At 36.0% G+C, this 24,295-nt stretch overlaps 2 protein-coding genes across 2 annotated transcripts in view; both read right to left on the bottom strand.

The window, feature by feature from the left end:
• Positions 1-24,295, bottom strand: part of LOC133182183 (stomatin-like protein stl-1) — a 66,743-nt gene that overhangs the window by 24,524 nt on the left and 17,924 nt on the right. The gene's annotated exons all lie outside the window — the stretch shown is intronic.
• Positions 5,130-22,347, bottom strand: LOC133184012 (putative ammonium transporter 3). The gene is made up of 9 exons (XM_061318884.1): positions 22,272-22,347; positions 20,611-20,874; positions 18,021-18,309; positions 17,755-17,826; positions 17,608-17,667; positions 12,067-12,143; positions 10,110-10,223; positions 5,956-6,077; positions 5,130-5,852 (listed from the first exon to the last, which is right to left on the bottom strand). Exons 1-9 carry the CDS (start codon positions 22,345-22,347, stop codon positions 5,247-5,249), a joined length of 1,680 nt encoding a protein of 559 aa, XP_061174868.1. The 3' UTR covers positions 5,130-5,246.

The raw sequence follows: 24,295 nt of genomic DNA, 5'->3' as shown, positions 1-24,295 counted from the left end.
TTCATGTCCTATGAAAATATTTCTGGTGATTTTTAATAATACTAGTAGCAAATTGGTAAAAAAAAAAAGTTGCAATATTCTGGAAAATTTTAAAGGAAACTTGGGATGACATGCATTTTTTCCGGCTCGAAAACTCAAAATCTGTAAACAGCATTGGTGTACCTTTTACTGATTGGCATGAGACGAAAAATTTTAAAGCTAGGGTGATATCCTTTCCTCTCCAGAAGTATATTTGAAAATTATTTGGGGTAAGGGGAAGGGGGTATCATCTACCTGAGTCTTTATCACAGTGACAAGTGAGAGTGAAGCCTTCCTGTCAGGTGTAATGTCTTACCCGACGCAGATATGGGCATGGCATGATTCTAAGCAAAACCATAAGGTCTTGGGGAGAATATGGCCCTTATCTACACGACATTCATGGCCCACTTTTGTGTAAATATTCTTTGATCTTACAAACCTAGCTGCAATTCATGATTCTTATCTAATGTTGTTTTATGTGAAATTCCAGAATTTTTTCACTGATGTAGGGACGCTTCGTCACAAAAATGACTTATGCATGATGGTTACGACTGTAGCAGTGAGCGTTCTTCGTTCCAACGCCAATCATGAAAAGGGATCTCCATGTACGTTTTAAAGGTCACAGCCGAAAGGCAAGTCTTACTGTGTGTACTGGCCCTAAGGTGAGTTGACATCGGGCTCGAGATTGAACCCAGGTTGCAAAACAAGTGTCCTAATCACTTGACCACCGCGGTTGGTGTTGGGTAAAATTGTTCCATCTTGTGAAAGAGGGAAAGGCTTTCGACCGTTCCTGATGACAAATCATGAGTAAGAATCCTCAAGAGAGTTCTAGGCTGCAGCTTCAATGTTTTAGTAACTCCCACGATGGCGCTTCATAGAACCAACTCATTAATATTAGCTCTTCCTGTAGGCCCAAATAATTTCATCAACATGAAGTGGGGAAACTTGCTACAAAATTAAGAACCTTTTCTCCATACCCTAGTATCCTTGCGTTGTGTTCTGGAGAGAGCATTTTTTTTATGCAATGTGGACACAATACTGGAAGAAGCTGTCTCTATTTTACCCGATACAGATTGCAGATTAACTTGCCTTGCCAAGGACATACCCAGTGAATGTAGTCTTTCAATCTTCTGGATTATATGCAGCAAAGGTCAACAGAGTTCATTTATCAAATATTGGCTGCAACTCTGCTACGCTCTTAGATACAAACTGCTGCTGATTAGAGCTCCCTGTACAGTAAGACAAAGTCTCATACAAAACAAATGTTCTGTTAGTGTTCACCTATAGGTGCAACATTTATGCAAGTTTTAGGATTCTAGTTACTTTAGAATGGGTTTGCGCAACAAAATTGTTTAATTATCTGGAAAATGTAAGCAAGATTCAACATATGAAGCAAGCCAGGTAGTGCGCATGCATCCATTGATGCACCATTCATGCAATTTAGGTCAGCACAGAACTTGTAGTCTTGTATAAACTTTGGAATGAACCTCTACAAAAAAACTTTAATCTGGTCAATCATCCAGAAAATGTATCTTAAATCCAGAATCCGAGGCAAGTCTGGTAGCTTTCATCCCTAAATGAATCATCCATGCAAGTTAGGCTCAGGTAGGGCTTAATGTTACTTAGGAATGCTCAAAAAACTTTAACCTTTTAACTCATCTGGAAAATGTAGGTCGGATCCAGCATCCAAAACAAGTCTTATGGTGTGCATCCTTAAATGCATCGTCATTGCGAGTTACGTCACCAGAAGGTTTATAGTTACTTGGGATTGAATCTGCACTTATTTTGAAAATCTAGCTCATATCCAGCATCTGAAGCAAGTCAGCTGTATGTACACCAAGATGCAGTCATCCGTGCAAGTTTGGTCCATGTACGGCTTTTATGAGAATGAACTTGCTCCAAAATCCTATTGACTCATCCAGAAAATGTAGGTCAGTTCCAACATCCGAAGTAAGTCTGGTAGCTTTCATCCCTACATGAATTATCCATGCAACCATTGGTCACCGTAGGGTTAATAGTAACTATACGATGAACCTGCTCCAAAAACTTTAACCTGGTTACTTATTCGGAAAATACATGTATGAGCCAGATCCAGCATCTGAAGCAAGTCTGATTTGTGTGCATCGCTGGTCGTGGTCCAAATAGGGTTTACGGTTTTACTTGAGAATGAAACTGGTCCAAAATCGTTAACCTGTTCATTCATCCGGAAAATGTAAGCCCTAGTAATCTAGGGTTACTCACCTCACTTGAACCTCTAGAGTATTCCTCAATAATAAAAATTAAGACACATTTTTAGGACTTTCCAGTGAGAGTGTTATTAATTTCTTTTGTTTTTCACTTATTTTTGAAATATTTCTCGAATAGAATTTGCTTGATTTGTGTTTAAGTATATACTGTAAATTCTGCGGTTTGCTCAGATCGTACATGTACATGCTTCTTTGCGTATAGGTTAAAACGGATGCTATGGGGAAAAGTCGGCTTATGCATGCCCAGGAATGCTAGACATATCGTTCCTAAAAACATTTGGCTTTTTTAAAGACAATTCGTCCTCTTCGAGCCAAAACTTGCAACCTTTCAATATAAAAAGATGGGGTGGGGTGGGGTGTGGGGTGGAGAGAAGGTTTAATATAAACTGGATAAATTTTAAATTCTGGGCTTTAGCCAAACATTTCAAATAAATGGTTATTGTGATACTTAGATAACCCTTTTTAATTCTGAGTTAAAGGTCAAGGCTATATATATAATGCATGAATGAAACAGATCCTAGATCATTTATTTATATATAGGCCGTGCTTCTATGAATTATCTTAATACAGCTTTAGCAATTATGTTTTAAGTCAGTTCATAGGGCTGGGTATTGGCTAGAGATTTCGTATCGCGATATATTGCAATATTTTTAACTGTACTGCTATATGTATTGCAATATTTTCAGCAAAAATTTAAATGGAATATTCTCTTTATTTTAACTTCATTTTACATGTAGAATGTACATAACTATGATAAAAAAAAACAATAAAAGATATCTTGTTGATTGAATTACAGTTATGCAACTAAATACTCCCACACAACAGCTTTCGTCTTTCTGTTTGGCATGATCGCAAACCTTTCTGACTTTTCTTTTAATTTTATGATAGAATTCCTGAGTCCGTGTATTTTGTCGGTATATCACTATTACAAAAGTATTGCAATACGATATTTTTGTCAACATACCGCAATATACCAGATTATTGGTATTATTGCCCAGCCCTATTAGTTTCATAATGAAACGTTTCAAGGTGAAAGAAATCTATTTAAAAATAATTATTTTCATTACAACTCATATAAGTTTTAGATTTTTGTTTGAAATAAATGCCTATTGTCCACGTATTGTAGTCCCATTTTAAGGACAGCAACTTGTTGGATATTCTATGTATACGAACTAGACTTCACTGAATTGCTTGTTTACACTATAGGACTCTATATTTAAAAATTATCTAAAAATGTTGAACTCAAAGGCAACAGCGATGTATACTGTTTTCTGAGCTTTAACTTCGAGTTTGTATATATATATATATATATATATATATATATATATATATATATATATATATATATATATATATATATATATATATATATATATATATATATATATACATTTTATATATATATACATTTTATTTTAAATAAATTGTTAAGTTTTGAAAAGAGGGATTGATTTCTAATGGTGGTACATGTATTTCGGATTATTTCCCATAACAATATAATTGTTTTCATCATAAATATACTAGCTTATATTATTCACTTCTTATCGCATTTAGTTTGAAAATCTAACTCAAGATGCTGCATTAATAAACGTGTCTTGAAAGTATTTTATAATGCCATTTGTGTTTTCTATTGTATCATACTTTTTAAAAGTCAGAAAAACAACATTGATTGGAATTCATTAATCTCCAAGCAATGCGCCGAATGAAGGAAATTGAAAGAGCTGTTTGTATGCTGCAAGCTGGATATTTCATGAATCGAAGTTCAAAGACGTTCATTGTGCAGCGAAATACCACAGAGTCTTTACTGAGATGGTGTCGGAAATTCGTTAGTGTTCCAGACCTTCCTCAGAGTGTGACGTTATAGAAACAGGTTAATTACATTTGTTTCGTACACCTTACGAACTGGCTTACAAACGTCAAGTCTGTCAAAAACAGGGACCATATGACTACTCACAATTATGATAAAAGGTTGAGTACTCATAACTATTCAGGCTGCAGTTTGCCTACTAGGTGTCAGTAAGAATATGATTTTATGCATTTACACCTCAGACCCAAGGAGGCAGAAAATGTTCCCATTTTACCCATAGTGATACACACTATACAATTGGTTGAATTTGTTAGCCATTGCAGAGAATAATCTTAAAATCTCAAAAGTTAACCGATGACGGACGAAATCCAATAGGTTTGGTATTTCTTGCCATATAGTGATATCACCTATTCGAATAGGTAATATCATCTTTTCGAATAGATGATGTCACTCATTCAAATTGAATAGGTGATATCACTTAATGGCAAAACGGCCCCTCATAATATGAAATAGGTCATTAGAAGGACTCGGGTAACATAAAAATAAAACAAAATTGTATGTTCTTCTATTTGTCTGATACAAATAAACAAAGTGCACGTAAAATGTAAAAAAAAAAATGAAAAGACAAAGGCAATGTAAGATGGCCGACTCTTATCAGCAAAACATCAAAGTCAGAGTAACATGTACGTACTTTCTTCAGCAGCAGCGACCAAAAACAATCAAATGTAACGAATGCAAAGGGTATACCGCCGTGCTGATATCGGATGTAGGAAAACATAATATGGTATGGTTTACCAGTCATGTTCAGCTTTAAAGATCTCCAGCCAGAGATAATCATTGGAAAGCATATTTATAAACATTGCTGCTAGAATTCTATCTCTCAAAATGCTGATGAAATATGGTTTTGATACTTTTGTCTCTTTATACATGGTGTATTTCTTGTGGATGTACTTGATGAGTTGCCTTAAATACCTGGACATGTTCAACGTACACCACAGCCTACCTGCATACGTAAAAACATTACGTACCTAGAAATTGCTAATAATTTTAATAAAATAAAAATTTTTAAATTTTATTACAATATTTAGAACAACTCAACGTAATGATCTTATCTTATTTAGTTTGCAGCAGACAATGCTATTAATGTACCGAGTTATTGGTTAATTGTTCACATCTTAAACGTAAGTTGTGGTCTTTTCTCTCTCTAATTCTTCATTTTCTTTACAGAATGGGAGCGAAGGGAGCAGATATTTAGGTTGAACCACGCTTATATCTCCTTGTCCTTCACCGGTGCTGACTGTGTTGTGAATTTCATGGTTGAACAAAACATGTTTCTTACTCCCAATACACCTGCTTGCTATATTTTTAGTTAATTTCTTAAGTATATATCTTTTCGATTTGTTCTCTTTCACAACTGGGAGTTCTGGTAAATAAATGCATATGCTATCATTGCAACCTTCACTTTGGCACGACATCCGTCTTCCATAAGTATGAGATTGTCTTCGATGTAAAACTGTGGTCTGTTGATCATGATGACGTATTATGTCTGGCTCTTCGTGATTGGGTATATCTGACACTATCATCCGAGTTTTTTTGTCATAATGAACGCCTCCTACTGCATGCTCTACAATGTCAGAACCTATTATTTCTTCCTCCAGTGTGACTCTGAGACCAACACTAATCTGGATCAGCTTCAGAAATATGTAAGATGTGATAATTGTCCAAGCACATATCGAAACTACAGCCACGGCTTGTATCCCAAGTTGATATAAATTACCAGACTAAAAAAAAGCAAATGAAACACATTTTTGAAAGTGATACTGGACAGAAGACACCTAGAAAAAGCTTTATTTAAAGCATGAAGTCTAATCAATTGTTACGTACGTAAACTAGTCCCGTGCGTACTCGTTGTAGCTGTAGGGCATTAGCCAGTTCATCTTTTTCGGTCAGCAACCCAGATGCAAGAAGACTGAACATACCACTTGCTGCATGAGTTCCAACACAACCTGAAAGAGCCATAGCTGCCTTACCGACGACATGGCCGACTCAAGAATTTAGAAGGAAATCACCTGTTTCTATTTATAGATATACTGTACCTGTTCAATTCATGAGCAAACTATGTACTATGATTTGAGGACGAGTGTTATATTTTCATAGTTGCAAGTATGTCAAATGACAATCATTTTACTTGTTCAACACTCTAATTCTGAGACAAAAGATTTACGCAGAAAATCAATAAAAATAAAACAAGTTGATATGAATTTGCAAACTTTAATAAAATAAGGACTGTCTTTTCCCGAGATACTTTCAAAGTGTAATGTGTATATTATAACTTTCTGAAATTGTGTATATTATAAAACATAATGAAGAAAAACGAAGAAAAGATACACAAAGAAAAAAAAAACATAAAAAGAAAAATGTGGGGCTCGAACTCGCAATCACCATATTTACACTCCAGCAATCATACCGCTGCGCCAGCGAAGTCAATGATGTCAAGTGGATAAATTTAAGACAGATTGCTAAATCTTACGATTATATGAGAAGAAAAATTTAATATGTGTTTTCATCATTTTCAATATGAAGACCACCTTTAACCAAAACTATCTAAAGGAAATGAAGTGGAGATATATCCAAATAAAATTATTCAAAAGTTGTTTTTCTGGTTAAGGGTGGTCTTTGGCAACAGTTTGTCATCGTTAGGTGGATATTTCAATATTTACTATATATTCTATACAAACTGGATAATTTTCAAATTTATCATATGAGGGAACTATTAACATTTAAATATCATTATTGTGTGATTTGGTTTTACGCATGTATAAACTAAGACTGTAGGACAAAATTTTGGTTAAGAAATGTATTTAAGAAATCACTAGTAGAGTAGGCGAAAATGCCTATCAAATGCGCTATGGCTCTTTTAATAGGGCATGGTTTTGACATGTTTTTGATATTTATCACCTATTTGCGGGGATTCCCTTTGGTTTTTAGGTATTTTGCGGTGGTTTCCTTTAGTATTCAGGTATTGTTCGGGTTATTTTTCACATCATATTTGCAGTGAAATCCCTTTGATCTTCAGTAACTGTACAGGCGGCACTGTTAGTAGCTATACTCGGTCAATGCTTAACCCCCCACCCCACCCCCTCCTACTCCAAATAAAGAAGCTTCATGTATTATGGGGAAAAAATAAATTGAAGAGCCGGGTTGCAGGTAAAAGATGAAAAAAAAATCTGAAATGATATTAAGTATATAATATCATAAAATAGGCATTGGCAGATCCAATGTGTATGATTACTGATTGTTCCTTTCTGTGTTGATAATGTAGTCACACATTGACTCACGACGGTAGGGTCGCCCATTCCTTTGATAATATGAATACTCAGATTCTAGAAGATAATCATTACAATGTACAAATGTTGTTAGAAGTTTGCCTGAATAAACATGTACAGAAATAACGCTACTGAGTCGAACAGAAATGGTTCCTGCATCAATCCCTTCTAAGGATAAAAGCAAACCCATCATAGTATGCAGCATTTATAGACCTACAAAAAATTATGTAGACTACACAAACAAAATGTGCACCACCCTAAAGGAGTTACATCGTAATCATCTGGATCACACACTGTGGACTGGTTGGGACGCAAATCTTCCCGATATCAAGTGGGCATGTGATTCAATTGAGGGACATTGCTATCCATCTACCATCAGTCAACAATTTATAGACACCTTTAGCGACCTTGGCGACCTTGGATGTCAGCAAGTCATCAACTTCCCAACGCGTGGTAACAACATCTTTGCAACAAATAGACCATCCATTCTCAATAAAGCAAGACCAATTCCAGGACTTAGTGATCATGACATAGTATCAATAGACATCAACACAACGCCACAACGACGTCGTCCAGCGAGGAGACTCGTATATCTTTAGGTTCAAAGCAGACACCAAAGCTATCAGTTCTGATTTGGAAGACAACCTGGCAAAATTCCAGCAACATTTCATCAACAATTCACCAGTAGATGTGATGTGGATTGACTTCAAAGCATCTGCACTTATTCCATCAATTAACACACATGAACCATCAAAGTTCACTTCAAGCCGTTTCAATCAGCCATGATGTGATCGAAACATCCGGAGACTTAGTAGAAGGAAACGACATGCACATAGAAAGGCCCGCATAACAAACACACAGAATGATTGGAGGAAATATCGTGAGGCCCAGGGTACCAACAGGAAAGAGTGTAGGAAGTCAAACCTCAAATACATCAACAAAATGTTTGGAGAGGAGGGCTCAACAAACAAAAAACTATACTCGTACATCAAGATTAAGCGCTGTGACCGTTCAGGTGTCTCCCCTTTGCGGAACGAGGTTTTACTTCATTCAAGTCCAAAGGATAAGGCAGAGATCTTGTATCAGCAGTTTTCATCTGTGTTCCATACAGAACCACTTAGTAACCTACCGGACCATGTTCAAACAACCTACCAAGCGGTAAATAACATCAAAAGGTGTCCTCAAACTTTTGTATAACCTCAACCCTAACAAGGCTAGTAGACCGGACAACATCTCAGCCAGATTTTTGAAGATAATGGCATCATCAGTGTCTCCTATACCTACCATCACATTCCAAGCATCATTAGTCCAAGAGAACGTCCCAGACGATTTGAAAACAGCATATGTCACACCATTATTCAAGAAAGGAGATAAATCTAAGGCATCTTACTATCGCCCAAAGTCTCTCACTTCTGCATAATGTAAGACCTTGGAGCATATAGTCCATAGCTATGTCATTAATCATCTCGAGAGAAATAACATCCTCACTGACCAGCAGCATGGATTTAGAAAGAGACGATCATGTGAAAGTCAACTTGTTACAACGAGCCATGATCTAGCCAGCAGTCTTGACCAACGCCAGCAGGTGGATGCAGTGTTGCTCGAGAGGACAGACACTGGACTGGGTCAGAAACTTTCTTGTTGATAGAAGCCAACAAGTAGTTGTTGATGGGGAGATATCATCAGCTGCTTCTGTAACATCTGGAGTACCCCAGGGTAGCGTGCTTGGACCACTGTTGTTTCTGGTTTACATCAATGACTTACCATCCTGTGTCAAATCCACAACAAGGTTCTCTGCAGACGATTGCCTGTTGTACCGAAAGATCACCAATGAAGAGAACACAACCACTCTTCAGCAAGACTTGAACAAGCTACAAGTATGGGAGTCTGATTGGATGATGAATTTCAACCCAGAAAAATGTAAAGTTATACGCATCACCAACAAGAGACGTATAATTAAGGCCAATTATTCCATCCACGGTCAAACTTTGTAGATCACCACCAAAGCAAAGTACCTGGGCGTTACCATCGGTAAAAAGCTCAACTGGGGACCACATATAAATAACATCACAAGAAAAGCCAACAACACCATTGCTTTCTTGAGCCGTAACCTTTCTGGCTGCCCACGGTCCGTCAAGGCAACTAGTTATAAGACCCTAGTGAGACCCCAGCTCGAATACGCCTCCATCGTATGGGATCATACCAACAAGGATAGAAGCGGTACAACGAGGGGCTGCACGATACATCATTGGCGATTACAGCAAGAAAAGCAGTGTTACGTCTATGCTCCAACAACTCCATCTTGATACCCTGCAGTCCAGGCGGATAACAGGACGAGCCACCATGATGTACAGGATTGTGTATGACCTCATAGACATTCCATCTTGTCATTTACAACCAACTAGCAACTAAACCAGAGGACAATCATGCTCTGAGGTTTTTACAACCATTCTGCCACCTCGAATGCTACCAAGACTCCTTCTTCCCACCCGGAGTAGTGATCTGGAATTCATTTATTTACCAGTATCCATGATCACAGCTGATTCTTTCGAGGCCTTCAAGTCCCGAATCAGCTCCTACTCATATTAGAAATATTTATGATTTTATCCAGATTTTAACGGGGCCTTACTCAGCATGATTTTAACCTTTTATACATGTGCAAAAATGCCTAACATTGGATCCAAGCACATTAACAAAAGAAGAAGAACTCACCCACAGGGTCATCTATTTTTAGTTTATCTAGCAGAGCGCAAACCCCATTGGTGATCAGGCTTGCACAAACTCCAATGACCATGGCTTCCCAAGGTTTAGCAAGGGCACAGCTAGCTGTGTTAAAAATAAAATACGTTATACAAAATAAAGGACGCTTTGCAGTACAACATAAGTCATTTTTAATTCCCATTAAAAGAGGCAGCAAACTATCCCCGCGAAAGTCTAATTTATGATAAATATATTCTCTTTCTTTGTTAAGATTGTTTGGTTGATCTATCTTTATGCAATATACCGTTCACGGTAGCTCAGTCGGTAGAGCGCTCGCTCCGTGATCGGGAGGTGAGTTCGAATCTCGGCCGCGACTGACCTAAGTCGATAAAAAATGGGTAGCAACTGTTCCTTCGCCATGCGCTCGGCACTTTGAAGTGAAAGTTGCGGGTCCTTCGGAAGAGACCTTAAAAACCGAGGCCCCGTGTCACGGCAGGCGTTGGCACGTTAAAGATCCCTCACTGCTCAATGGCCCTGAGCGCCGAATAAAGGTCAAAATTTGAAGCCCTTCATCGGTATATGGTGACGTCTCTATATGAGTGAAAAATTCTCGAATGGAGCGTAAAACAACATACAATCAATCAATCTTCATGCAATATTACTGTAGATTCCTAAATATACGCGAGGAATAAATTATCGCGTAATTACGCGAGAAGCACCACTCGCGAAATAAAGTTACTCGCCTTTATTTTCATGGTGCTGAAATCAATGTAAAATATCTCGATCAACCGTCCACTCGCGAATTATTGTTCTCGCGATTTGACGTAAAAGAGTCATTTCGCGAAAATAAGTACTCGCGAAAATAAGGAATCTACATTAATACAATTAAAAATATATTTGTATTCACATCTTTAACCGATTCTTCCTTACCCGAAGTATATATTATGGGCATACAAGGCGAGCAAATGCCTATTGTGCAACAATCAAGAAAGTGAAAAATTAAATCTCTATTATGACAAATTTTTCTATTTTTCAATTAATATTAACGTATACTTTATGTGAAATCTCCTCAAATTGCAACAATCTTACAAGAATGGCAAAATTATTTGTCTATGAAGTAACATACATACTAGTACATCAAAGAGGGCAAAAATGATTAACACTAAAACAAAAGATGTTCGAACAAGGCGAGCGAAATGCCTTTTGTGCGACAAATAAAAAAGGGAAAAATTAAATCTCAATTATGACAAATTTTCTTTGATATTTCATTTAACATTAACGTATACTAGGAACGTAAAATCTAAACAAATCGAAACGATCTCGCGAAGATTCAAATTATTCATCCATGAATAGCATACATACGAAGATTGAAATTATTCATCCATGAATAGGATACATGCACCAAAGAGGAAAAAAACGATCAATTCTTCATACTAAAACTCAATTTTTCCATATGAGTGGGTCTTCGCTCCATTTTTTTTTGAAAGATAAAATACACTTTTATGGCAAAACTTTCGTCTTTCCGAGAAATTAGTCAAGGGTCATATAACAAGCACGATTTTAAATGCACATGTTTGGGGTATGAGTGGTATAGCTTAGTGGTTAGCGTGTTATTCTCGTAGGGAAAATTGACACTCAGCATTTTTATTGCTTGGGTTAGAACCCAAAGAATATCACTTTTTTTTAAAAAAAAAAAATATAGAATGATTTTTGCCGTAAGAATTTTCCGCAAAAAAGTTTTGCTTGTCATAATTTCATACCTATCAATGATCAGAACCTTACTTTAAATACTAAATTCACAAAATGAATACGACATATACATTTGAAGCTATAGGCATTTTGCACGACTTGGTCGCCCAACTCCTTTCAATTTCATTGAAATCCGTTCACGGTTATTCGAAATCTTTCACCGAGAGGAGGACCAACATGAATTAAGTAACTAACACTCTCGGATAAAGATAATTCTTACCAGTAATCCCAACAAGGGAACCCAGAATGCCATTGATGGTGTATACTACGTCAAATCTTCTGTTCTTAAAAATATAACTGAAAAAAATGCATATATTGGAAGTACATCGCCATATGCTAAAACTGAGTAACATCAGCATATGTAACGGGGACTTAGGTAAACCTTTTTAAACATCTTTTTTATTCATGGTTTCATTATAGTTACAATAACTTTACATTCCGAACACAAAAACCAGATACCGTTTGTTTTAATTATAAACTTCATTTTTTTCGTTAATGGTTTTTACATTTCATTGACAATATGGAAATCAGCTTTTAATCAGATGCTATACATTGTGCTAGCTATGATACCTTTAAACGTTATAAATATGAACAAAGAGTCTTTGGCCATAAAGATGTTCAAAGAAATTAAATCAACGGCAATTAATCAGTGCAGTCACAAAAGAAAAAGTAAGCAATTTAGTGTGCTTCATAAACTGCATATATACCTTTTGGGGTACAAAAGGTTCAACCATACTTAAGAGTACATGCATTTAAGTGGGAGTTTTTGGAAATGCTACTCTATGCCACTTATAGTCTGGTAACTTTGGAAGCTCACACGCATGGTTCCAGAGCACATCGGGAAAGCTCGATTTAGGATCAGTAGAAAATCACTGCACTTAAGTAATTTAATTCCACACATTATAAATTCTTTTTATGTTTATTTAACCAATCCATAGGCAAAGTGATTTCATATTTTTGGAACCCATAGAACATATTACAAAAATTGGTTGCAGCGGTGGGATGATCTAAACACAATTAAGAAATTGTATGTTTAAGCTTAATTTTTTAAGGACGGAAGTGTACTTTATTTGTCTCTCCTTTGAAAGAGCGAATTAGTCACCAATGGGAAAGTAATGGTTGCAGAAATTAAGAAATAGGGACGAAATTTTGTGGAGTGCTCTTGTTCGTATTTGAATTCCGGCCTTTTTGAAAGAACCTGGATGAAAAGAAATAACTGTGTTCTAGTAGTTTGCTTAACCCAATGAAAGAAATATTACAATACACACAGATATTACAATTTGACAAATGTCACCATTCGAAGACATTTGAAGGTGGAGTACATGAATCCTAATGGGATTATACCTGAATACCTAGAACCATTGTAAACAAGCATTCTGAGAGTATTGCATTAGCAATACTAGTCCCCTACCGGCAAGTGTAATCTGGTTCCCGTTAAGAATTGAAAATGCCATAATTCCGTCCAAAATCAATGAAGCGGGACGAAATGCAAACTTGATCTATAACTAATCAAAGTTAAGTCACATACCAAAAATCAGCTCAATATCTGAAAGCGTTAAGAAGAAAATTGCGGAAAACCCCTAAAAATTGAAAAGGCCGTAATTCCGTCAAAATTCAATGAAGCGGAACGAAATGCAAACTTGATCTGTAACTTATCAAGATACACTCACATACCAAAAATCAGCTGAATATCTGCAAGCGTTTAGGAAAAAAGTGCGGAAAACCAAGTGGGACAGACTGACAGACAGACAGAGGGACAGACTGACAGACAGACGGACAGACAGACAGACAGACGGACGGACAGACTCAGAGGAAACCTATAGTCCCCTCCGGTTTCACCGGTAGGGGACTAATAAAAAAGGAAAACTTAATATTCATCTGTCATTTAACAAGGAATTACAAAATACAGTATCTCACATGATTTTAACTACATTTCCAGGAATATCAAGAGCAATTACATACTGTAAACCAATTCGCGACGATTAATTTTCGTGACTGAGGAATTATTCTATACAAATACAAAGCAAAACAAGCATTCTGAGAGTATTGCATTAGCAATACTAGTCCCCTACCGGCAAGTGTAATCTGGTTCCGTTCCCGTTAAGAATTGAAAATGCCATAATTCCGTCAAAAATTAATGAAGCGGGACGAAATGCAAACTTGATCTATAACTAATCAAGGTAAAGCCACATACCAAAAATCAGCTCAATATCTACAAGCGTTTAGAAGTAAATTGCGGAAAACCCGTAAAAATTGAAAAGGCCGTAATTCCGTCAAAAATCAATGAAGCGGAACGAAATGCAAACTTGATCTGTAACTCATCAAGATACACTCACATACCAAAAATCAGCTGAATATCTGCAAGCGTTTAGGAAAAAAGTGCGGAAAACCAAGTGGGACAGACTGACAGACAGACAGAGGGACAGACAGACAGACGGACAGACAGACAGACGGACGGACAGACTCAGAGGAAACCTATAGTCCCCTCCGGTTTCACCGGTAGGGGACTAATAAAACAAAAACAAAGATAAGGGGGAAAAAGACAAAAAATGGTGAAACAGCTTTTGTGTATATACGAAAACATCTTTACAAAGTCCTATAAAGACGTTTCACGGAGTGCTATGACCAATTATAGCATAAATATAGGCAGTGACAAGAATATCAAAGACGTTCCAAGAAGGTCCAAATAACACATGAATGTACAGGTGGATAAATATGTCAAGAAAAGTTAGCAAATAAAGATATGAACCTTCTAATAGTCCCTGGCCATGAAGAGTCGTTTTAGTAAAGAAAAAGAATGGATCCTCAAGGTTTTGCGTTGCTTATAGGCGCCTAAATGCCATCACAGCGAAAGATGCCTATCCTATACCGATAATTATAGACAGACACTATAACAGGCGGGATTCAAATGGTTTTGACTCTCCATTTCCATTAGGATACTGGCATAGAGATGGGCACAAAATATAAACCCAAGACGACAATGGTCTCTCAAAATGGTTTGTCTCTTTTCATTGTAATGCCATTTAGATTGTAATTGCCCGGCTACCTTCGGCATGTTGCTGGAGACTATACTACAGAAGACACTAACCTCAGTTACCTTGATTACACTTCGCCAAGACCTTTGAAGATATCTTTAAGAATTAATCCAAATTGATTGAAAAGAAGCGATTGTCAACTTTGTCCAGCATTTTAGATACTCTGGATGATAAGCCTTTCGTGGTATGCACTAACCACAATTCTTTTAGTTGGTTGTTAAACAAGAAAGATGCGAAAGGACAGATATCGAGGTGGATCGAACCATTATCTATCCAAGAAATACAGATTCAGCATCTAAGCAGGATTACATGCACACTTTGTGGAAACAAATTCTATGCTATCAAATGTACTTGTATCCATCCCAGAGCCCGAATTCGGTCAACGCAAAGGAAAAGGCATTCGAAAATGTAAGAACAAGATAGAGATATAGATCTCTCGAAACGAAAACCAGACTAGCACTTGAAGATATCAGATGCAAACTCAAGTTTTCTAAGATTTAATTTTATTCACGTTGACATGAGAAAAAAGACATCCCAGTGTTATCAAATATTACCCAGAGTATAGCAACGATTTTACTGGCCCAAAGCCCCAAACCATACTTAAAATAATTTAAGTTGGAGTGTTCTTTGATATTTAAAGTCTGTGAGCTTTGGAAGCTGTACGCATTGTTTCAGACCTTACATGACACATACTAGTATGCTGTGAGGTTTTGGTATTAACATCTAAGGGCTGAAAAAGATTGTCACGGTAACTCTCTCTATATATTTTAGTATTGCTATAATTATGCCTCCGTAATCGAAGATTCGGAGGCATAATTTTTGGTCTGTCCGCAAAAACATTAACCTTGCTCATAACTTTTAAACGGTTGGTTTATATTTCATATGCGTATTCCTTGTGACAAGATTTTACTGTGCGTACCAACATTTTTGACCTCATGACCTTGACCTACGATTTTTACCTATTTTTGTGAAACTTCAACCGACTTTAACCTTGACCATAACTTCTGAACAAATTGTTCTGGGGCTTCCATATTACATATTTGTATTCCATATGACAAGGCTTTTTTGGGGTTTAGTTATTTTTTACTTTACCTTGACGTAATATGTAGTTTGACCTATTTTGAAAAACTTCAATCTTATCCGTAACTTCTGAACAGTTAGTGCTCTGGCTTTCATATTTCACATGTGTATTTCTTGTTACATCTTTCTTGGGGTCCTAATTTTTGTGACTCCTTGACCTTGGAGTATGACCTTCCTTTGAGAAAATAACTTCCGAAGTGTTTGTGCTAGGGCGTTCATATTTCATATGTGTATCATGGTATTTCCTGTGACAAGACCTTTCTTTCTGTACCATTATTTTTTACCTCATGATCTTTCATAAACACATCTTATTGAATATAGCAACTGATAACAGACAATATTATAGAATTTATAGATGCTGAAAGTGACCTACATTTCCCAGACGACTGATTAAAGTTTCTAGATCAGCTTGATTCCGGGTATATATTCAAATAATTGCAGCTCTACATTACAATAGTCAATTCGTATTGATATTTCACCAGGTAAGATTCTTAACAAGAAGTTTTACAGTGTTTTGATCCGAAAAACAAGTGCCCCTTGAAAATTTGATGGGTTCATTTTTTTAAGAACCACAAGAGATCATGGTTCTACCACGATCGAGATTTGCAAATGCCTAAGTAGAGGCTATAGCGTCTATTCTGAAATTTCAAAACCTTTGATTAACAACAGAGAAAAAAGGAAATGAAAACAAGAAAGACCCAACGAAAACAAGCAGTAGAAAAAAAATTAAAAAAGCTTGTGGCTTACAAAAATTTAAAATAGCCAATCAATATACACACGCCACACACACTTGAAATGCATGCATCTCCACACTGATTTTTTTTTTAACGAAAAATATTCTTTATTATTTTTATGTTACTTTGGCAGTTCCGTGACAAGACAATAAACTGACATGATAAAAATACAGATATAAAGTTTGACTTGTAAATCGTTGACATTCATTTAAACATAAAGATTTTACTGAAAGCTTTAAAATTTAATATAAAAATATGAGAATGAATTTGAGGAACCCTAATGGTACATGTATTATCATTTATTCCTAGCAATGAAACAAAATCAGAGAATTAATAGGGACAGGGTTCTAATGTAAATACAGTTCTGTATCAAGGGATTTTATTTCATAAAATATTAATATTCTACCTGGAAAACAAATACTTTACATGCATTTAAAGCTTTATAACGATTTCAATGGATTTGAATCCCATAACGCTTCTAGTAAATTTAGCATCAGTATCATCTGTGTGAACCTCATCAGCTTATTGTGCATTCTCTATGAAGCCTTCGGTCAGTTGACGGAAGGAGCCAATTTTTAATTTACTTCCTTGTTATAATATCCAGCTCAATTACGTTAGTGAAGAAACGGCGAACTTCATACAGCTATTTCCCTACCCAAAATAACAGGACAAATTCCGTTCTGTACCTTAAGCTGAGATTCTCTGATTGTTTAGTTGTTACAGTATGCTATTCTAATTAAACTGCCGAGTCTGGTGGATCCACCACTCAAAATGGTAAATTTTCATTTTCCACAAATGACATATTACAGAGAACATAAATTGTCAGAAATTTATATTATACACGGTGATCTAACAGTTCAAAATAGAAGAGAAAAGAAACAACTATGTGGTTTTACCACAGTGATACTTAACCTGGTCATAATTCCCACAATACCCCCGGCCACGGATGAAAGAGCAGTAGTCACAGCTGACCTGGAATAGAAATTTCTTCACATGTATTATACCAACACAATTCAAGAACAACGATTTTCTAAATTTTTTTTTTAATTAAATTTGCACCTGGCTGCAAGTTTCCATTTGAGACCAGATATGCCAAATGTACTCCCACAGTTGAAACCAAGCCAGCCCCACCTGTATATAGAAAAAATATCTCTCACATTCAGAATACAGCATATGTAAACTGTGGTCCTGACTTTTATACACGTTCTGTCCAAATCTTGAATGATTGAAAGATTTTGACATTTTTTGTTTAGTTTTGAGGGTCGAGCGTCAAATTATCACGACATATTCTAAAGATCTAAAGATGAAAAGAAAATAACACCAACCAAAGCATGAACATTCCAAGAATGGCATTTGTCGGGGAACCCATGGGAGGCCGTTTACTCTTATCTGAAGAAAATCGCCCATGCCTCGGTTTCAACATCAGTGTTGCAACCAAACCAGTCAAACCACCCACGAGATGAACTGGTCCCGCACCTGCGATGTCAATTACCCCTAATTCGTACAGCCAACCCCCAGGCGCCCAAGTCCAGTGAGCAGGTATGCAGAAAATGAAAGTGTTCAGCATGGAGAACACGATGTATGCGTCCAGACGAGTTCTCTCTGCCATTGATCCTATGAAGTACAAGTCTCGATCCTGGTCATTTTTGTGGACGTTAGTCACCATGATCACACTCTCATGTTCCTTCTCACAGGTCTGTCCGTCTGTTGATCCGTCAGTCTCGTATCACGATTTCATTGTTTATTAAAGATAATGATTACCCACAATGTGTATTAATGTAAAAAAAAAATTCTTGTGACTACTCTATTTTAAATAAAGGAGATGGGCGAACATAACGTGCAGAAAGCCTATAGCTTCAGATATATAAAAATCATGTTCAATTTGTGAATTTAGTATTTAGAATAAAGTTCTCATTATTGAAATTTATAAAATTATGATAAACAAAACTTTTCTGAGGAAATTTTTCTCGGCAAAATTTATTCTTTTATTACAAAATAATGTGGTATTCGTTGGGCTCGAACCCTAGCAATAAAAATCCTGGGGATCATTTTCTTTCAAGACTAGCGCGCTAACCACTAGACTACACAAGACTTGATGATTAGTGGCATTTAAGTAATGTTTGTGATATGACCCTTGACTTAATGGACTTCAAGTATTTCTCGAAAAGATGCGAATGTTGTCATAAAAGTATATCTTTAAGGTATAGTGGGTCTTTGCTCCATATTTTTGTTGACCAAAAAATGTTTTGTTTTTTTTTTATGCAAACTGTGAAGATTAACTTTCAAAAAAATGGAGCGAAGACCCACTCATATCGAAAAATTGTGTTATAGTATGAGAAAATGACTCGTTTTGGCCTCTTTAGTGTGTGTATGCAATTTCATAAACAAATAATTTCAATCTTTGTGAGATTTTTGCCAATTGTAGAGATTTTACATAAAGTATATTTTAATGTTAGATGAAATATCAAGGAAAATTTTGATATAATTGAGATATAATTTTTCACCTTCATGTTTGTCACACTATATGCTTTTTGCTCGTCATGTTCACCCATCTTCCTTTGAAGCATTGGGATATTTTTGTCTTAGCTGTAATATTTTTTGTGAAAAGGTCTGCAGTGTCTACAATAGCATGTACAAGCAAGCTGCATTATTTTCAAGCTTTGTGACTAGATGGGAACCGGACTAGATGCTTGTTTCGTTTAATTACCAATCGAATTTTCAAAAGACTAATCAACAAAATTAGAAATTTCTTCAATTCTAAAATGCCCATCACCTTGATCCTCGTGGAGTCTGATGAACACGCAATGTCATAAAAAATCTTAAAAGAATGTATTTTATTTAATTAGATAAAAAGCGTATCGTGATGGATTATCAAGTATAATCATTTCGTCGTTTTAATGGAAGGAAAGCCCAATTTTCTGTAATTAGGTATGCTCTAAATAACATAGTCGAATTACCTGATAAAGCATACGTTGTCCCTTATAATGAATCCAAGCTAAACAGATCTATTCATCTTAATTTGACGACATGTTGTGTAGAAAGTAGGAAAATAGTGAAGTAAAACAAAGAGACAAATCGAAATATATATATATATATATATATATATATATATATATATATATATATATATATATATATATATATATATATATATATATATTCATTTATTTATTACATTAAGGATATCCGATCCTCAGCCAGGACGGATAACTCTTAAAATCATTATTTAATTCAAAAAGTCCCAGAGGAAAGCATTAAATTGAAATCTTTCCGTGCAATAATTTTCATTTTATGCATCTCAATATGATTAAAGGTTCTTTGAAGTCTTCGAAAAAGTATTGTAAAAAGTTGACATTTTTACCCCATAAAAGAACAAAAATAAATACATTTTAGAGAGATCGAATTTCCTGTAATCTAGCCTTAGGTACCATCACTTATTAGCATAAGGTGAAATTACATGTGATCTGTGATGTTTTGCAGTGATAGAACATGCTTTTTACAGCATTTATTATGTAACAATCAAAGTAAATAGAAGAACTAACATATAATATAAGTATAAAAACATGCAATTTTCTCCAAATTCCTGGATACCTATTCTAATTTATCCTAAAATATATTTGTTGATCAATATTAAATTACAAAATGCATAGCTGGTGCTTTTATTTATGTTTCCTGAAAATATATCTGAGATTTGGTAATTTCCCCTTTATAATATGATTAACTTCAATGATGAACTTTGAAGAGATACCATGGGTAAATACCCATTATTTTGTGAATTTAGAGACATTTTTGTGAACATTTTTAATTACTCAACTGCTGATTTTCAGAACCTGAGGATCGGACTTCCTTAAAATTTAAGGGACCTTCAAAACCGAATTTCAATCCGTGTAGCATGGTTTACATGTGTGTTCTCACCAGATACAATGGTTGTTGCTGTTGTTGCAAAGGACGACTGGAAAAAGAATTTAGAGTAAATCCATCCTAATTCAGAGGAATTGGCGTGGACGAAGAAATCGCCCCACCCACAGAATGGGTTGGTCCCAGGCTCGTCCCCGAATCCCAGACCGTAACCAAACATCCAGAATGTTAGCCCACCAAACATTACGTCCACAGAATTCTTCATCATAATGTTAACTTCATTTTTAACCGTTACAGATCCGCTCTCCAGCAGTCCAAAACCTGAAGATACAAATCAAATGTTGTTTTAGATCACGTCCAAATGAATTGTGATTATTAAAATTTTCAGGCTACTATAGTTCTTGGTTTGGTTGAGAAGATTTTCACAATTTATCCTAGGCAAAAAGTTATAATACATATTTAAAACTAGCTGCTGTGGTTTGTTGGATATAATCTAGACTTATGATGCTTGTTGAGTATGATCGAGATACAAGATACATGTTGCATATAATGAAAACTTAATATGCTTCCTGGAATAATGCAGACTTTAAATGCATGCTAAGTATAAACAAAACTTTCATGCTCTGCAATTAGGGTTCTTGCAGGACATTATACAGACTAAAGATGCAAGCAGACTTGCTTGCAGAAAATAATGAAGACTATTGATGTGCTTGCTGGATATAATGAAGACTACAGATATTGCAGACTTAATGTGCTTGCTGGATATAATGAAGACTATAGATATTGCAGACTTAATGTGCTTGCTGGATATAATGAAGACTACAGATATTGCAGACTTAATGTGCTTGCTGGATATAATGAAGACTACAGATATTGCAGACTTAATGTGCTTGCTGGATATAATGAAGACTATAGATATTGCAGACTTAATGTGCTTGCTGGATATAATGAAGACTATAGATATTGCAGATTAAAAATGCTTGCTGGAGATAATGTAGACTATAGATGATGCAGACTGAAGATGCCTGCTGGATATAATGTAGACTTAAAATTCTTGCTGAGTTAACTGTTTGCTGGATATAATCCAGACTTAAGTTGCTTGCTGGATATAATTTTATCTCAAGATGCTTGAAGATTTAAACTAAATATAAGATGATGACTTCATTCAGCACTTTGTTACACATGGGGTTTTATAAAAGTCGGTTTTGTTTTTCTTCGACTGTTAGTCGGAATAATTTTTAGGATACCTCTACTCAAAATCTGACAACTATAGGATTTTTTTCAAAATTAAACCGTGAGACAAAATTCAAGAAACAAGAGTTCCATAAATTATCTACTTATAGAATAGTTTGTCTTTCAGCGGAAGCCTATCAATGAACGTCCATTGTATGTCAACTAACGGTACGCGAAGATATCCATTTTGAGTGCTTATGCACCAACTGACAATGCAAAAGAAGCAAAAAACTTCTACAGCTCTCTACAAGCAGTACGTGATGACTTTCCAAGGCTTACTAATGGAGACTTCAATGCAAGAGTTAGGCAGACTAATCACAACAGGAGAAGATTGATGGGTCAACATGCAGTGGTCGACATCACAGACAATGGCGAAAGGCTCATCAGTACATGTATGTGTGAGGAAATTGACTTTGTCATAGGTGACACTCTTTTGCTCATAAAACCATCCACAACTTGAATTGGATTTTACCAGTTGGACACACCAAAAGTCAGATCGATCACATTATGATTAATAGTAAATGGAGGTACTCTCAACAGGACGTGCGAGCAATACGCCATGCTGATATCGGTAGTGACCACACCGTGAGTCTCTCTGGAAGATCCTGCGCAGCTACGGCTCCCCTTAGAAACGAGTTCATATCATCCAGTCCCTATATGAAAACTTTGAGTGTCGAGTGATACGTAACAACCCCCTCACAGACCCCTTTTCAGTGAACACCGGAGTGAAACAAGGGTGTGCTTTTATCCCTCGCAATCAACTGGGTCATGAAGAAAATTTCAGTGCAACTGCTAACAAAGTCGGATTGAAGTGAAATATGGATATAACGAACAGTTATCAAGCTCAAAAGTCCATCAAAACAATACAAATCGGGAGCAGAGCAAACACGGATTTCAAAAAAAAAACCATCACAGGTGGGATCAGGTGCCATGGAGGAGTAAGCACCCCCTCTCGATCGGTCACACCCGCTGTGTGTTCATTGTCATGATCAGGCAAACGGAGAAATCCGTAGACAATTTAGTGTATAAATAATGGCCCAACAATTAGCATGAAAAACATCAGTCAGCATTCGACTTAATGATAGATTATATTTGCTGACAACGTCATTGTATCGACCACAGAATTTGCGAAAAGATGACTTTAAACGAGACTATTGATATCCTTGTTTCATCAACTTGTTTGTCAATAGCCTGTCTCGTCTTAGAAATTGGTGTTACGAGGAGCATACTCTTGTTTATTGAATCAATTGGGAGATATAAACCCCATATGCAGTTGATAAGGGTATATTGCTACATAAGTGTGGGAATTTGAATAGAAAAGTTGAAGTCATCACATTTATCATAAAGTTTTATTGTTAGGTTACCATTAATATCTTTTTCCTGTTAAATATCCAGATGTGTCAGACTCTGTGGTATCTTTTATTTCAAGTTCACTCGGATATATCGGTGAACATACAAATTGAAGTAACTATTATTAATAGATAAGAACGTCTTCGATATACGTAAACGTTGAGCTGAGGGCTACAGCAAGTGTCTTCTCATGTATAAGTTTTTGAATAAATTCTGCTTCATATGAATACAGAAATAGGTCCTTTAATAATTGGGCGCAATTGGCACCCATGGGAATTCCGACAGATTGTTGGAAGACCTGATCTCCAAAAGCTACAAAGATATTTTCAACCAGAAACCCAAGCATCTTTTTAATATCACTGCGCAGGGTTACCCTTCGATGGACACCCCAGGGAAAAAAGGAATAGAGGCCGACCAAGAGAGACCTGGAAACGACCTGAAGAGCTGAGGTCTGACTATGGAGATAGCGCCTCGAGTAGCTACAGGCAGAACCAGGTGGACATCCCTTGTAGTCGCCTCAAGCACTTGACGGCGCAGAGAGGATTTGAGTGAGTGAGTATAGGTTCAAATAAAAAAAAGATCTGATACATTACTTTGGCACCCTTTTTTATTTGCGTACATATGTATCAAACACAACCTTAAATGAAATGAAATCAAACAATTTTAATCAAATATCAATATATACACTATCCACATTATGTGTTCTGATTATTAATGAACAGACTGATATTTTGTAATTTTTGTAAAGGTAATAGACGCGCGAATATTCATAATTTCTTGTTATATTTAAACATTTTTTCTTAGGTAACTTTAAACATTTTGATATTCCCTCGAAGAAACATAAGTACTAATAAGCATTTACGAGGGCTGTTCGGAAATTATTGAGACATTTTGTATATTTTTCTTTCTAATGAACGTCTTTCGGTGAAAATTTGCATATACGTTTGACAAACATTAAGAATTCATAAAAGCAAGAAATAATTTACAAATATTAATTTTTTTCTCTTCAATGGTATATAAATGTGTCAATGGTAGGGGTACCCGGCGCAGTCATGAAATCAGATATTGAAAATATGTAACACCAATGTTCAACACCCCGGTGGACCCATAATCAGAGCGAAAATAATTCAATTTATGTATATAATTTTTCAATTTTATT

This window comes from Saccostrea echinata, unplaced genomic scaffold, assembly GCF_033153115.1.
Source record: "Saccostrea echinata isolate AGI-Se365-2 ecotype Australia unplaced genomic scaffold, CSIRO_AGI_Sech_v1 ptg000009l, whole genome shotgun sequence".
Classification (NCBI taxonomy): domain Eukaryota; kingdom Metazoa; phylum Mollusca; class Bivalvia; order Ostreida; family Ostreidae; genus Saccostrea; species Saccostrea echinata.
This window is presented reverse-complemented; position numbering and strand designations above follow the sequence as displayed.

Bases quoted from the DNA above. Each gene is read 5' to 3' on its own strand.
- LOC133184012 (XM_061318884.1), bottom strand. From the start codon at position 22,347: ATGGCGTATTGCTCGCACGTCCTGTTGAGAGTACCTCCATTTACTATT. The intron at 20,875-22,271 runs GTGTGTCCAACT...TTGTATCTTCAG, and splicing joins TGTGATCGATCTGACTTTTG to GTTTTGGACTGCTGGAGAGC. The intron at 10,224-12,066 runs GTAAGAATTATC...TTTTTAACACAG, and splicing joins TTCCCTTGTTGGGATTACTG to CTAGCTGTGCCCTTGCTAAA.